The sequence below is a fragment of the Lonchura striata genome, chromosome 6 (genome assembly GCF_046129695.1).
Source record: "Lonchura striata isolate bLonStr1 chromosome 6, bLonStr1.mat, whole genome shotgun sequence".
Lineage (NCBI taxonomy): Eukaryota > Metazoa > Chordata > Aves > Passeriformes > Estrildidae > Lonchura > Lonchura striata.
Genome location: NC_134608.1, coordinates 5,046,082 through 5,062,675, shown reverse-complemented (window position 1 = coordinate 5,062,675; position 16,594 = coordinate 5,046,082). Strand labels below are relative to the sequence as shown.

The 16,594-nt window shown below is 43.2% G+C and overlaps 1 protein-coding gene across 1 annotated transcript; it reads left to right on the top strand.

Moving 5' to 3' along the window:
- The first annotated feature begins 247 nt into the window (after positions 1 to 247).
- Positions 248 to 10,288, top strand: LOC110479638 (potassium channel, subfamily K, member 16). Its single transcript, XM_021547027.3, has 5 exons — positions 248 to 697; positions 2,724 to 2,844; positions 4,572 to 4,738; positions 6,289 to 6,457; positions 9,589 to 10,288. Exons 1-5 carry the CDS (start codon positions 503 to 505, stop codon positions 9,930 to 9,932), a joined length of 996 nt encoding a protein of 331 aa, XP_021402702.2. The 5' UTR covers positions 248 to 502; the 3' UTR covers positions 9,933 to 10,288.
- The last annotated feature ends 6,306 nt before the right edge of the window (positions 10,289 to 16,594 follow it).

The following is a 16,594-nucleotide window of genomic DNA, read 5'->3' as shown; positions in this document are numbered from 1 at the left end:
GGACATGAAGGAGCTCCTGGGATCAGAGGCTTGCCCTGGAGCTCTCTTCTTGGACTCAGCAGGAGACACAGGAGGGCAAACAATGGTTTTCCAAGCAAACTCCCCCATGGATCCCTTCCAGACTATCCTCACCTTTCCCCAGAGCCTTCTGAGGAGGAGATGGCCACCTGCCAGCTGCTCAAATCCTGACCCACTTTTCCTGAGAACTCAGCAAGGGAGAGTTTCACAGACAAGAGGAAATCCCTAAACAGCGTGCAGCCCAGAGAATGGAAAGTTTTTTCTTGGGGGGGGGTTGGGTTTATTGTGGTTCCCCCCGCCTCCCCCGCCACTTCCAACTTCCCAATGAATGCATCTGGCAGCACACTGTCCCTGCTAGTGCAGGATCCCAGAGGAAAGCAGAGCTGGGAGGGCTCTTCCTGCCCAGGGGAGGCTTCCCAGGAGTGTGAGGGATTTACAATCCCACCTCTCGCTCCCCATCCCCTGCAGAGTCGCCCTGAAGGCCATGTGCAGTGGCAAGCTGCAGACAGCTTTGCTGGTGGCCGGCTACTTTGTCTACTTGCTGGTGGGTGCTGCCGTGTTCCAGGCCCTGGAGAGGACTGCTGAGAAGCAGGAGAAAATGGCAGCTGCCCAGATGAAGGAGGCTTTTCTGCAGAACTTCACGCAGCTCACGGTGGCGGAGATGGAGCAGTTCATGAAGGTGAGTGGAAGTCCTTTCTCCCTCCTGTTTCCCCATCAGATGTTGTTCCCTACTCATCCTTGCTGCACAGGTAATTCTCACTGCTTTCCTTCTGATTGTGGTCGCTTGGATGCTTCCAGCAAACCACTCTCTGGTGTGAGCAGGCAGCTCACTCTGATGGCAAATACAGCTTATGTAGCTGGACAAAACCTTGTGTATTCTTGATATTAAAAATCCCCATCTCACCATATCCTTGGGGTTTTTTTGGGTTTTTTTGCCTCCTGTTGATTCTTTTAGTGGGGCTGTGCTCTTACACAATGGGTGGCTGGCAAGAAAAATGAGGCTGTCTGAAATGAATAGGTGTGGCTGACACTTGGAACAGTGTCACAGATAGCACAAAGGATCAATAAAGAAATGTCTGGATGGGAGTAAAAAAACCCAAATAGCTCTAAATAACTACAAGGAGGGCGGCATGATCAGAGTTTAGTTTTTGAGGATGCTGCAGAAGTGGAACAGGTAGCCTGGCCAGGGGAAAATATTTCTGGTCATGGCACAGGAAGATGAAGATGAATATGGCTGTCTCTTCAACTTGGGTATTTTAGAGTTCTATCTGCTATAACGCAGGAAAAAGTGAGGAGTTAAAGCCTTGCTGGAAGCTTTTGCACATGGAAAACTAGCAGAGCTCTTAATGGTCCACTTCACAGAATGAAGAAATGTGGGGAAGAACTGGTGTTTCTAATAGCAGAACCAGCAATTCAGTCCTGTTTCACTCATGCATGCATCCTCTTCACCTTGTTTTTTATGGGTAGAGAAGAAGGTTATTAAAAAAAAAAAAAAAAAAAAAAAAAAAAGAGCTTTTCAAGAAGGGAAGAAAAAAAAGATGAGCTTTTAAGACAAAGAAATTCTTGTGCAAGGGCTATGGAAATTATTTTTGTTAGCCTCAATTTTCTGAGACACCAGCAAAAAACATAGTGAAGGAAGAAGCAGGGAGGAAGATTTTGCTGGGCAATTTATTCCAGCATGTGTCCTGCTTCTGGCAGGGCTCTGTCCTGGATTTTATCTCAGTTGTTTCTGTACAAATCAGCCTGCCTTCCAGATGTCCAGTCCAATGTTCTCTCTTTGCTAAAGACAGGGACAACTGGATACTGTTTGCTTTTTAAATTTCCTTTTAACTTAAAAAAAAAGAAAAAAAAAAAGAGAGTTTAAAAAATAACAGCACTTAGAATTAAAAACAAGGAAGAGTCTGAAACTTCCTAAAGTGATAAATGATAGCACTAGAGAGGTGTGGAAGAAATAGTCAATCCTTGTGTAGCAGGGCAGCCTCAACTCAACTGAAACCATCTCTAACAGATGTTCCTCTAACCTCCTCTCAAAGGCAACTTTGCAAACATCTGTGTAAATGTGTAAATTTATCTATGTATATTCATGCATACAGTTTGGAGAAGAATGTGTATGTCAGGCTTTGGAAATCAGTGGACTTTCTCTGAATTTAATTCCATGACATGAGTCAAAATACAGACTTGAAATTAAATTCTCGCTGTATCTCATGTGTACCCTGGTACAACTCAGTGATGTGGGGAGGGATCAGAACTCACTGGGAAGGATCAGAGCCACTGCTCATACAGGTGGGTGATCAAATATTGGCTTCACCACTGCCATCTCAACTGCAAATCCAAATCTAAAAACCAGCCACCCCCATCTCTTAAACCAGTGCTCTGCCACATCCTGGTCACACACAGGATCGTGATTTTCCAATCCACTTGGTGTGAAAGAAACAAGGTCCTTGGTCACACTGAAAGAAACAATTTCTCTCCAAACACCCACTAGAGCAGTCAGCACAAATAGGGCAGAAGTTGAACACCCAAAACCACTGGATAATGGTTTTCCAGCCTTGGAGGTGAAGGTATGAATAGTGTCAGACAATCTCTGAAGTGAGGTGAGTGGTACTCGCAGGAGAGGAGCAGCAGTTGGCTAAACCTGTAATATTTTTGCAGCAAGCACTTGAGAAAAGCATCAGGATGATACCAAACTTTGCTTTTTCTCCCAGAACCTGATTGAAGCCATTCAGAATGGAGTATATCCTGTTGGAAATGAGTCAAAGTTTGAAGAGAGCAACTGGGATTTTAGCAATTCCTTCTTCTTTGCAGGCACTGTTGTCTCCACAATAGGTAGGTCTAATGCTTTCCATTTGTGTGTGCCTGTGTGTCAGTGATGCTTATTATGTCTGGTTATTGGGAAATGAATGGATAATACTTTCCAGGATAAAAACTCCAGCTCTTTGTTGTCCTGGGTGGCTTAGTCTTAGTCCTAAGACCTTCCCGCTGCACACCTCTTGATGCTTTATTTTGGCTTGTCAAATATCAGTGGCCTTTCCTATTATTTCCCACTTGTTCTTTTTTCAAACCAACTGTTATAATGTTCACTCTGCTGATATTTGTGGGTGGGAGGTAAACTTCACTTTCCTGGTTTATTCCAGGCTTTAAATCTGAGAGTGCTGTAAAACATTAAAAATGAAAGGAAAGAAGTGAATCCTGCTGGGGCCTGGGCACTTTTTCCATAACCTATTTTGAGCTATTAATTCACATATACAATTAGTAATGTGCCAGGAGGAAAAAAAAATGGGAAGGGGTAAAGGCAAATCCTCAGAATGTTACACTGCTGCTTCAAGCTGTTCTGATCTTTACAGGGCCTGCCTACCCCTACCTGCTTTGTCCTTTCTTTCAAATGTACATCCCAAAAAGTGCAGGCCTGCCAAACTTAGGGATAAAATCCATACTGTTGGCACCTGCTTCACAGTCATGCAGTGGAAGTCAAATCTTGTTTTTACAGAGTGGTGCTGAGGCCTCACTCCCCCCAGACCAGACCCTAAGCACATCTGATCTGTGAGTGTCACCTGTCCCAAAGGCCCCAGCAGTGTCCCAGCATCCTGGGAGCTGTGTGAGTGCTGCCTGAGCCCACAGGGAGATCTCCTCCTGTGGAAGGGGAGGGTTCTGACCCTCATCATTGAAATTGGAATATCATTGACATTGGAATAATCATTGAAATTGGAATATTTCTGCAACAGGGAGCACAAGACAGCTCATGCGTTTGGGAATCTAGTAGCCCAAAAATCACTCAGGCATTTTGTCTTTTCCCTCAAAGAAAACATTGCATTTTCCAAGGAATGGATGCCTTGACATGAAGTGTGCATGAGAAATGCAGTTTCCCAGGGTCACTGATAGCATAAGGATATATACAAAGTTCAGTATTCTCGCACTCAGGGATGGACCTCATGGGGTCCAAGAGTCTTGAGACTAAAGGACATGTCTGGGGTTGTTCCACTAGTTAGTAGTACCTTAAGGCAAACGTCTGTCTGGTATGAATAAATCAGCCACCAGCAAGGTCTGGACTAATTAGCACCATCTATTCTAATGCACACTGCACTGCCTTGGGACTGGAGTCAGTATCTGGACACAGCAACTCACTGGGATGTAGCCAGGGAGGTCACTAACACACAGGCAGATCAGCAAGAAGCTGGAGATGGCTGCATGTGATCCTGACAGCCTGGGACTCCAGCTCTGATGTCTTCCAGATGCTCAGACTTCTATTTTCTGACTTTCCATGTATTTGTCACAGGACAGAGCATGTTTCCCATAATTACTTCTTGATTCTGTTTTTGTTCCCACTAAGGCTGTGCTGGGAACACACAGTGCTTCTGCATTCTCTCAGACATGCAGGGTGAGCCACTTCATCTGCTTACTGCCTTTTTCAGAGGAAAAAATCGTGCATTTGGGCTGAAAAACACTAACCACACCTTTTAGGGTCAAAGGCAGGCTGGATTGGAGTAAGGGTGAATATGACTGTGAATTGCTGCAGTTCTTTGGAGTATCTCCTCTGACCCATCTTTTTTTTATAGGCTATGGCACATTACATCCTAAAACTGCTGGGGGACAGATCTTTTGTGTATTTTTTGCTCTTTTTGGAATCCCTCTGAACATTGTTTTTCTGCACCGTGTTGGTAAGATGCTCTCACTGCTCTGTAAAAAGCTGGGGAAATTCCTGTACGAGAAAGGAATGAGAAAGGTAATTGGTTTTACTTACTCAGGAACAATTATATGCTCATTTCTAGTGTTCTTCTCAACTTCTATGCTGCCTTATCCTCGATTGTATTTGCTCTTGTGCTGGGTTAGATGTTGTTCTAGGGCAGGAAAAGAGACATTCTTCACTTGCAGAGCTAAGCAGACATGTCAACCATAGGGGAGATATTCAAAGGGATGCATTTTGTCTTCCCACCTAGATGGCAGAAATCCAGCCCCCTTCAGCAATCAGTGGAGAAATTGGGCATCCCACCCCACTTTTTTGAGACACTTATCTCAGGAGCCAACACCCTAGGGAAGTGCATGCATCCCTTAAAAACCAGTAAGGGTGATTAGGCATCACCTTGAGGCAGCAAAAAGCAGGTGAGCTGTGCAAAGCTGTAAAAATTAGGTGAGGTGTAGAGGTTTAAATGGATTCTAACTCAATGCATAGAGTGTTACCCCTCCTAACTGATTACCCAGTCCTTTAGTCTCCCCTCACCCTTAACCATGAAAGGAAGCATCGGGATGAAGTTGTCCATTTCAGCCTGGCTGCTGAAAGATGAGGAGACACCTGTAACATATTCCAGACAGGATATCTTTCGTCTGGTTTATGCCCCAATTTGTTTCAGCTTCTCTCCTTCTCTCAGCCACTGCTGAGGAAGTGAGAATAGCTTTTCTGTGTCTCCTACTGTAATTCTCTTTCAGGACAAGGTATGATTTCTACAGATAACCCTGTTCAGATTGCTGAATTTCTTGTCATATATGGCAAACTTAAACAGAAGATAAGGCTCAGTCAGATACAGACTCAAGCATATACACAATACACGAAGACTTGAAAAATTATCCAGCAGTTGCCATTAATTTCCAGGCAATCTGAATTTAGAAAATTCTGTACATAGAAACTATGTGTGTCTGGCTGATAAATTTCTACATATAACAAGACTTCTTCTCTAGTCAAAGCTCCTTCATGCTCTTGGGAAGCAGAATAATTTAAAATTCACTGTCTAGGCTCTTCTTTATCAAGAGTTCATTAGTTAATTTTTTTTTTTTTTTTTGTAGTGAGATATCCAGTAGTTAGGAGCCAAGTTGTGGCATTGATGGAATGAGAAATAAAGTCAATAATCAAGACTCTTGAAGATAGCACTGTCAGAAATGGTGCAATACTTTTTATAAAAAAGACTATTTTCCCAGGCAAATCTGAATTTAGGTGCCAACCCTAAATACCTAAAAATTAAAAATGAAGTTGTGTGGCGATAAGTGGAAATGTTTTGACTCTGGTAAATGTCATTAGATAGGAATTCCTCCAGTAGTCACAGTTATTGATACAATCAGGTTAAAGACTACACCTTCCAAGGCCACTGTAGACATGCAACACCCATAACATTTGGCTTCCCCCTGCTTTTAAGCAAGACTGAAATATTTCCACAGGAAAAACACTCAGTAGAAATTCTTCAGATCCTCCTGATCCCAGATAGCCACCCATACTGAATAACCACCATTACAGCTTATTTGTGTTTCAAATCATGATTATAATTGAACTGGTTTATTTTTCAGAAGAACATCAAATTTCTGACCCTTTTGTTCTTCCTGGCAACGGGGATCTTGGTTTTTCTGTGCTTGCCATCAGTCTTCTTCCAGATAACAGAGGGTTGGTCCTACAGTGAAGGAATTTACTTTGCATTTATCACCCTCAGCACCATTGGCTTTGGAGATTACGTTGTAGGTAAGGTTAATTCCAGAGAAGAAACACATCAAAACAGCAGGATAATGATTGTAATTCCCATGGGTTGACTGAATCTACTGTAGAGACAATCTGTTAAAAGTCTTTGCCTATTCTTTGCCTTGTGCAGTTCTGGGGGGAAATACTTCTCTGGGGTTATATGTGCTGATAAAAGCACAAAGTCATCAAAATATAAGGAAATGAGATGCTTTGGGATGCAAAGAAAACAAGTATTTTAGTGAGGGAAGGGAAAGTGGGATTTTTTATCAAGAGGGAACAGTTTATGACAGCTGTACAGAACAAGGTTCTTATCACTGCTGTAGCCATCTCAAAATTATGTTTCACAGTGTAAAGTGAAGAAATAAGTGATCATGTTTCAGAATATATGACTTCACACAACAGACTAAGAGGTGGAAATCCCAGTCATGGGAAACTGGGGAAATCTCACACTATTGGAAGTGGGGCTTAAATATATTTATCACTGCAAAAGTGGCCTTTTTTAGTCTCCTGAGTATCTCTGGAGGTTTTCTATCCTCACAAGCCAGAGCTTAGGATCTCCCCTGAAGAAACACTCTTTAAACTGCACTCAGGCATGCTGGAATACTTCTCAAAACATTTCAGTGGATCTGCTGGACAAAATACACTCTTCATGGAATAAGTTTCCAAAGAAGCTGCAAAATAATTACCAGGAGCAAAATCAGTGTCCAGAGAAGAAGCAGAAAACTGAACTCCATGGAGAATCCAAGAGTTCTCTACAACAACCTGTCCTGCCATCATCTTTCCAGCCTGAACTTCTCCTCAGCAGGGATATGCAAAAAAACCTGTAGCTAATACTTGCACCAGTGCTGTCCCCACAGAGGGTCTGGGAGCCTCCCACACCTTTCTGAGGGACGGACATGCACCACACAGCAAACCCCGGCTCTCAAGCCTTGCCAAGTGCTAGACAGGCCTTGGAGCCTCTCTGTGAGTTGGAAGGATTTCTTACATAAGGCTGATGTCTTTGGCAGAGGGAGCCCACAAACTTTTCCAGGCACGGGTGTGTCACTGCTGAGCATAATTTCTCTAAATCTATTCCTTGAAATAGTCTGCTGTACAGAATGGTGAGGAGGGGCTGGTGCCACACAGGAGAAAAACCGAGCATCAAAACGTTGCATTGTGTTTCCTTGCCCAAATCACAGGTGTGTTTTAAAATAATGACAGCAAGTCACAAGCCTGAAAACCATGACTTCCATAGCACTTTCCTCCTCTGCAGCCATGTTGCTTTACAAGTGCAATTAATTGTGTTCTAACTTTCTAATTGTTATTTAAAAATAACAATTAGATAGACCTCATGGCTCTATGATTTCATCTTCATTAGGATGACTTAACTGGAGCTGAAATATTTTTCTGTGCCAGTATTTATCTTAATCGGCCTTAACAACAGTGATAAAAAATGTTGGTAAGTTTAATGCTTCACATCTTCACAATGAAATGAGCAAAATCAGTGACTGATCTGAGAATTATGCACTGAGAATTGCTTACAGATGATAAATGGTTTTGTACTGGCCAAGTGGAACAGAATAGGTTTGAGCTGATTTGTATTTTAGTAATTCAAAACTTTTTGAATTCTAAACTTACTAATTTTTTTAATTACTAATTTTTTAATTACTTTTTGAATTACTAAAGCTGGTTTGTAGCTGAGCCTGTTTGGGGCAGGGAGACATGCTGGGAAGATGGCTCATTCTGGGTTTAAATTTTGGGAATAGATGTATATACAGGTGATACCTCTAGGGTGAAACTCCCTGGGGTTGTTAACTGAATATTCCCTGCTCAAGTCCAGTTTTGGGTTAACAATACAAAGATATTACTTGTGGCTTTGCTAACCCCACATCATGAACTGCAGATAAGAGCACAACAAGGAGATGCTTTGTACCAAGGCTGAGAATCCTTCTTTGCCAACTCATTGGCCAGCAGCAGAAAAAGAAGCAGCTGTTGGATACCCATGCATGAGGACACACCTGCCCACTGCTGCCCCATTCCCAGAGCTCCTGGATAACAAAGAACAAAAATCTTGCACTTTAATCTATGCACTACAGAGCACTGCAGGGTTTGAAAAGAGTTTCCAGCACTTGGCTTCCTTCTGGGAAGGTTCACCACGAGGCTTGTTGTGATCTCCCTGGCCATGCGCACTGCTGTGTAATCCACTCTGTCAAGTCATTGGCAGTGACTTGGAGCACTCCAAATATCACCAAGTATTCCTGCAGATGCCAGGGCCACATCACCTGTACCATGATGATAATATTGTGTGGGGCCAAGCAAATGCTCTCTATGCATTTGGAGTGGGTGGCTGACACCTGAAGGATCAAACAAAATGACCCATGCAGAACAGCAGGTGTGAGGTCCTGGCTGATGCTAAGGATCAGACTACATTAAATAAGATTTGGTCCACTGGTTTGCAGCATAGAAACTTCAGCTCTTGGCATGTGGCAGTATATTCTCATCAGTCATGTAGTTTTTTATATGAAGCTCCTGGAGCCACTCAAAAATGAGGTAGGAATTGCAGTTACTCTCTTTGTGAGATCACAGGTACCTGTAATTTAAAGGAAATATTTATTAGGTTATAATTACACTCTATAGAAATACAGGGAATTACAATTACCCAGATAATAATGGTTGTGTGGTTTTGGTGGCCCACTGTGCTCTGCTTTTTGTGCTTTGGGATTTTGGGTGCAATTCCAAGATAATACAATACAATTTAACACTACTTCCCACATTATTTCATTTACCTGTACATGCAGCAGTTGAACTGGGATTGATATGCAGTGAGGGGGAGAAAATAACCTGCTCTGATGGTAATTCACCTCAATCACAGAATCATAAAATCACAAAATGATTCGCTTCAATTCCAGTGTGTCATTTGACAGGCCAGCATATTTGTATCATGTTTATTGCATGTATCAGTTCATTACAACAATAAGAGAATCGCCCAGCCTTAACCTAATTCTGTGGAGCTGAGAGTCTTTATTACAGCAAAAAAGTCACTTTAAAGTACTCAATATAAAGCATACTGATGAATTCATTAGGCTGTTCCACGTTACACTGGCAAGGCAATTTTAACTTTTTAATTTTCCTTCTTTCTCCCCCCTTATCTTCAGGCAAACAGTCTGACAGGAAATACTTTTCCTACTATCGAGTGCTTGTGGCCATTTGGATTCTTTTTGGCCTTGCCTGGATTGCTCTGCTGTTTAATTTATTGACAACAGTACTAGAAGATACTGAAAAAATAATTGTCAAGGATCTCCAGCAAATTGGAAAGGTGAGTAAGGACAATGTAGGAAGCCAGCAAAGAAGATGCTGGCCTGTTCAGTTTATTCCAGAAGAAGAACCACTACCACCACGTGCTGGAGGGGATGCAATGAAAATGGAGTCATTAACGGCAGATTCTGAACACACAAAAAATGAAAAAAAGTGTTTTCTAATAACAAAGCTATTGGCATAACGTGTTGAGAATTGAATTCTTCATTGGAGAATTGCTAGTTAATTATTCTAAAGAAATTCCCATAGAAATAAAATTTCTCCTACCTTCTGCTGAGATATGACCTTTTAGAACTCAAGACTTACAGTTACACAAAGCCTGGATATTAATGGTAAGAAATTTGCTCCTCAGTTTGCAGCTAGGTTGTGCTTACAGCCTGAGAACTTGCTTTGCAAGGTGTTTTTAAGGTGCTTTCACAAAAATGCAGAGGAAGGGCATGGAAGAGCTTGCTGGTTCTGTTTGGATTTTGCAGCTTGCAAGAAATCATGTCTCTTCCAGGAACTGACATGGACAAGCTTTTCTGGCATTGCATAGCACTTTTGGAAGAAGAAATGAGGGTATATAACTTAATAGATGCCTGACTTGAGCCATCATATTGGATAAGGTGGTGTAGTCTGAAAGACATGTTTAAATGACAAGACCTGAGCTCACTTCAGAGACACTAGAAGCATCTCATGGACAGGGATATGAAAAGGTTAGCATGTTAGAAATGATTGATTCTACCTCTTCCTCTTTTATACTAAGATGAATAAAGGCAATTTCAGCTTTTATCCCTGTGGCTCTGAAAAACCTTTCTGATGGTGTTTATGAAAAATGCATCAACCCATGTTTTTAATTCAATTTTTATAATAATTTTATTCTGTAAGTTTTTTTATAAGAAGAGAGACCAGTTTGAAGTGAGGAGTCCTTGCTGCTATGTTTTGATTCCATAGGAACTATAATGCCATTTAGCAATGCTTCCATGGTGCTGTTGCTTTCCAAGGGTGAGTGGTGTCTAAACCTTCAACCAGGTGAAAAATAATGGATGTCAGATCTGAGCATGGTTTTTCAGACATGCTGTCTGCCTGCAGACCACTTCTGGGTGAAGACTCTGACTTTCAGAGGGTTGATCTATGTGTCACAAGCCTTCTGTATGCCAAAAATGCGTGAAAACCCAACCCTGAAGAGCTGGCAAAGCAGCTGGGGTAGCCACAGTCATAGAGGTGAAACATCCCATGTGTGTTTAAGGTCACACCAGAAGTCAGTCCAGCCCAACACCTTCCCTGACCATGCCTAAAGTGTCCCTCAGCAGTGCAAGGAGCAGGCAGCTCTGCCATGCCCCAGCACAGGGGCCAAACCCTCTGCCAGCACTTGGTGGCACAAGGCTGCCCATGCAGCAGATGGGGTCTGTACATCAAAACCCATGAACTTGCCCAAATGCTGAACTCACATCAGCACCCACAGGACCCCCCAAGGCAGTCTGGAGCTTTTTTTCTGCAGTTCTGAACCTGTCACTTGACAGGTTACTGTCAGCCCCTCAAGCTCCTGTTTTGTCAGACTGAATAATTTTTTTGCTTGCCCTCTGGGTGTTATTTACAGCATGACCAGCCCATGCCAAAGTTATTCCTGTATGAAAAGCAGAATAAATTACAGCTATAAAGCGATTTCAGGTCATAAAGATGCAGTTAGCCTTGAAGCTGGATTCATAAATATCTCTGTCAAACAGAACCATGCTTCTTGCCAAAGCAATTCTGCTGGTTCAAGACCTGGCATGTAGACCTGGCCAAACATGTACTTTCTTTCTCTCCAGAAATTATCTTCCAGTGTTACTCTCAAGGCTGACTTCTCACCTCATATGTCTCACTGTCAGTAAATGTTCCTGAGGGAGCAGGAGAAGAACCTGACTGAAATCAAGGAAGGGTAGCAGGGGTATTGTAGGACACAGAGGTCCTTGTACAAGCCAGAATCCTATTGCTGCCACAAGGCAACACCAAGACAGGCAGAGAAAGCAGCTGGATGCTCCCAGGCAGAGATCTCTTCACCTCTCTGTTTTCCCTTCTCACTGAGCATTAACCCACATTGTTATTTTCCAGGCATCCGTCTATTCTCTTTTCTTTTTTTCCCAGCCCTTCCTAGAGGGATCATTAACTCCACTCCCAGTCTAACAGGGACTGTCAAGGCTGGTTTAGGGGTTATGATGGTCCTGCCTTGGGATGCAGTAGTCATTTTTCACAGCCTCTCATTATTCCTTCCATGCCAGTTCCTGGTGTCTGGAATGGAAAGTATCTTTAATTTCTTCCCTTTAATCCCTGTTGTGACAAATAACACAACTCAGCCCTGGAACAGGCTGCAGATATCACATTGTAACACAAGTAACCAAAGGTGTTTTTTTTAGTCATTTCAGGAAGGTAAAGAGAGACATCCCATGGCCCCTGACTGTAAATAGCAAGCACAGAGCCAGGCAGTGGCTCTTGGAGCAAAATAGAGCAAAAAATTATTGTTCCTTTGCCTTGATGGGTGTTTTACAATGAGCCTTGAAACCCAAGCACTTCCCACTTCAGGAGTCCATCTGTCCTGTGTAGTTATTGCCATAGGGTGCAGGGATTTTAACTCATTCCTCCTGCCATGCTCCAGGGTAAAGATGTGGCCCAGAGGGGACTGAAAAAGCCACCCAAGGCCAGAGGATGAAGGAAACATTAGCCAGGAATGGCCATTGTGGGGCTGGCCACCTTCAGGCAGCAAGAACTGAGGTGTCCCCTCAGCTGTAAATGCCAGCCTGGGAGCACAGAAAACACATCCAAAAAAAAAAAATAAATTATATATATATATATATATATATATATATAACCTCTCTGGAGGAGAGCTCAGCTGCTCTGAGAAAGAAGGCTGTCCATTCACAAATCCTTACCCTGCAGAGGTCTTTTGGAGAAGGGTTTTAGCTTTGCTCCTTGTGCCCTCCAGTGGCTGTGTGCTGCAGACCCTTTCCCTTCACATCCCTGCCAGCTTTGCGTGGCTTTTCTCCACCTCCCACTGTGCAGCTCCGTTTGGTCAGTGGGAAGCAGAGGACGATGCCCTTTATTTGTTTCCAGTTCACACGAGTTTGCAAAAGGCTAAAAAATGCCCCATTCTCCAGAAAGAGATGAGGATGAGCACCTCAGACTGGTGCAGCCATGGTCCCTGCCTTGTGCCCACATGGGGACAGCTCTGTGGTGATGTGATGACGTGATGTGATGCCTTTCTGCCAGCAAACCATCACGAGAAGGATCCTCACCATCAGCACACATGGTACCCAAGGTGGGGAACACTCCCATCATGTGCTCCATGCAAAAACTTCCCATGCACAAAATCTGCTTCAAGGTCAAGGCACAAATTCCCACCCCCTGTCCCACAAGGGAAAAGGATTGGTCTGGGAAAAAATGTGCCAAAAGGCAAATTTGGGTGCAGGATCTGGGGCTTGGAGGGGCTGGCTCCCTCTGCAGCAGCCTGGAGGGCAGGCAGTGCCTCATGCAGCACCAGGGGTGGAGATAGGAGCTGCAGATATGTGGAAGGAAGAACCAGCACCAAAGGGTGTGTGGTCCTCTGCTGGGAAAGGCAAGGGGAAAGCCTGGGAAAGCTGCAAGCCAGGGTGGGAGAATAACTTTTTTGGATGTGATATTGTTCCTTGTTCTTAAGCTGGATGATAAATCTGTCTCCAGAAGGGCTTAGGCACAGTGACAAATTTCTCCAGGGCTGGAGCAAGCAGCCTTTTCCAGCATTATCATCCTCAGAGCATTGCACAACAGCAGCAGAAATTATCCTCACATCACCTCTGAAAGGTGGAATTGTTGATTCCTGTGCAGGTAACAGGGCCCCAGAGAAAATTCATGCATCAGACCCCTGGCTCTCTCAGCCAGGACCAGGTGTCCTGGTATTGCTTACTGATAAACTAGACCCAGACAATGGTTCTGAACTTGTGGATGTTGAAAAAATAGACTTGAATTGAGAACAGAATTAGAGCAGAGATTCTACTCCACATCTGGAGATTTAAAATAATCCCAAGATTTTTAATTCATGAGTATAAGCCAGGCTTTGCTGTCCTTCTGCACGTTCTCCTTGCCCAAGGGACAGAAACCAGGAATAAATCCATTCCAAAATCCCTGTTCTGCCAAGTGACGGAGTGACAGAAATCCTCTGGGGACCAAGCAGAAGGGTTCTCCACTGGCAGATCTGTACAGCCTGCAGCCTTTTCTGGGAGTTGCTCAAAGCTCTCCCTGTGACCCATTCCCACTGTGCCGCACAGGGGAATCCAATTTTCACAGGGCAGCCTCCTGTGCAACTGCCAGCCCTCCCACTGCAGCTTGTTTTCAAATGGGAAACATTTCCAAGGCAAGCCAAATACTTTCCAATACATTAAACCAGTTGCTGAAAAACTCCAGGAGTAGGATTGTGAAATATATTATCTGGGATGAAATGGCAGCAGTGTGTTCCTGCCTTCAGTCTGTGCTGCTCCTCATACATCACCCACATCTTTGCTGCCAGCTAGGAAACAGTGTGCACTTCTGCACTTGAAACCAAGGAAAAGCCACGAGGAATATTTTTTCCCTCAGAAATTCAATTGCCTCCAGAGAGAACAGGAGGAACTACACTTTGATCTGTCTTTAATTAGTATATGGGCTGTTAGGGATTGTTTGAGGTCTCCCTCAATTAATAGTCAGTTCATTTGGAGAGATTTTTTTTTTTTTTTTTTTTTCTGGAAGCAGAGGCATTACTCAAAACAATGGAACACCTTGGCTAATGTAACATCACACAGCCAGTGGGTTTGGTTTTTTTACAGCAATTGCTAAGCATGGGCCACACACATGTTGTTTTCCACTCTGTCACACTTGGACTTGTGCTTTCTTGCCTGACTCATGACCAAAAGGCTGGATCCAGCTCAGAACGGGTTTCACAAACATAACTAATCACTCTACAAAGGCTTGCTTGTAATCCATCCCTCATGATCACACCCAAAGAAACAAAAAACCCCAGGTTTTGGTGCCAGCCAAATCCCTCATACTATTCCAGTAGGATTTAAAGTGGTGTTGAACGTAGATTTGACACCAGATCTCACACTGTGAGGAAAGGGGATCCTTTGGCATCCCTCACATGGATGTCTGAGTTCCAGCCTGGGCAGCACTGACTTTACTGCACTACAAGTAAAGTCAATATCTAGTCCTTCTGGGGCTAAAAATTTTGGGGGAAGTAAAAATGCTGCCCCCAGAGAGCCTTGTCCATGCTCTTGCATCCCTGCAGCCAGTCTCACCTCCAACCCAGAAAGGGAACTCAAATCTGCTTAGAAAATTCAGCATTTACTATCATGAGTGGTTCTGGACTCAATTAGGGTAATTCTTAACCATGGGTTTGGAAAGACTCATTATGCTGAGTTAAAATTAGGGCAATTATTGAATCCATTTGATTACCAGTTTGACATGATTTAGGAGATGTGTCTCTTGAATAAACACTTTTCAAATTTCTCTTTCAATTATTCTTACATTTGTGGTTGGAAACTACATATGTACTTTGTGGTGAGATGCTGAAGCAAGAAATAATACATCCCCAGAAAGAGAGATACCCTGATAAGCAGAACAATAATAATAACAAGCATGAAGCATTGAAAAATGAAGGGAGGTACAATTTACAATTTAAACTGATGGTTCCTTGAGAGGGATTAGCCAGAAAGATGCTGATGTTCTCAAAGAACAAATGTGGTTTGAGGTGAATCCAGCTTCTCAAAGTAAAAGATGACTGTTCATCTTTTGGCATGCAGAAGATCGTGTATCAAGACCAGAAAAGAGCATAAGTCAGAATTTGTGCTGAAAGTCCCCCAGCAATCACTGTTCCCTTCATTTAAATGACTCACTGAATGCTTTAAGAGCAAGGACAAGGTCTTAAATTTAAAATTGTTTTGGAGATTTACTGGAAACCAAGGATGAGACCTAAGCAGGTTTCATCTGTCTAGTCTCAGCTCCAAAAGTCCAGGCATTAATCTCAAAATAAAATATGCACTGCCTGAGAATTAGAAAAATGCAAGCCCAGTATGAGCACCTTCCAGTTACTGGAAACCAATTCTCCCCATCCAAGCAATCTGCCTCTTCACAAAGCATGCAGGAGCTATTCAGCATCTCTGTTGTGCAAGTCTGTCACAAATCAGTGCTGGGGTTGGGGTATGTGTATTACCCCAAATTAGATATAAATCAATTAGAGGTCAGTGCCAATCTCTGCAGAACTTCAGCCAGTTTCCCAATTGCCAGTATAAAAGTCCAACACATAAAATGTTTTAATGTATTTTTTTCCTTTCTTCATTTCTTTCCTGATTTTTTTTCTTCTTTACAGCCTTCAAGTTGGTGATGGGATGAAGGATGGATGCAGCAGAGCTCGCTACAGTCCCAGAAATGCCTGGGCAGCTCCTGGAGAACATGGCCCAGCAACAAGGCCTACAAAGTTCTTAAAGGCTGAATGTAATGACAACAGTGGGGGCACAGTTGGGTGATGCCAAATAACCAAAAATTGCCAGGGGGAAGCAAAAAAGAGGAATTTCCAGCAATGGTTGTGAAAGTCTATTCCTTGCTTGCTTGAGTGAAAGCCTGAATACAAACTGCCCACACTTTTTCTCAAACATGAGTCATTTCTTGGGCTGGGGTTTGGTAACAACACTTCCCAGTCATCATCTCACAGGTGTCTCCAGGGGCTCAACATCCTCTAGGATGCAAGGGAGAAGCACAATTTTTGGTGCATGAAATTTGCATACTGGCATTTGTAGTAGTGAACTCAGTGATACCAGAGTGGGAAGGGCTTTGGTGTGGCAGCCAGAGTGCCTTCCAGCTGCTCTTCTGGGAAGTTAAAACATG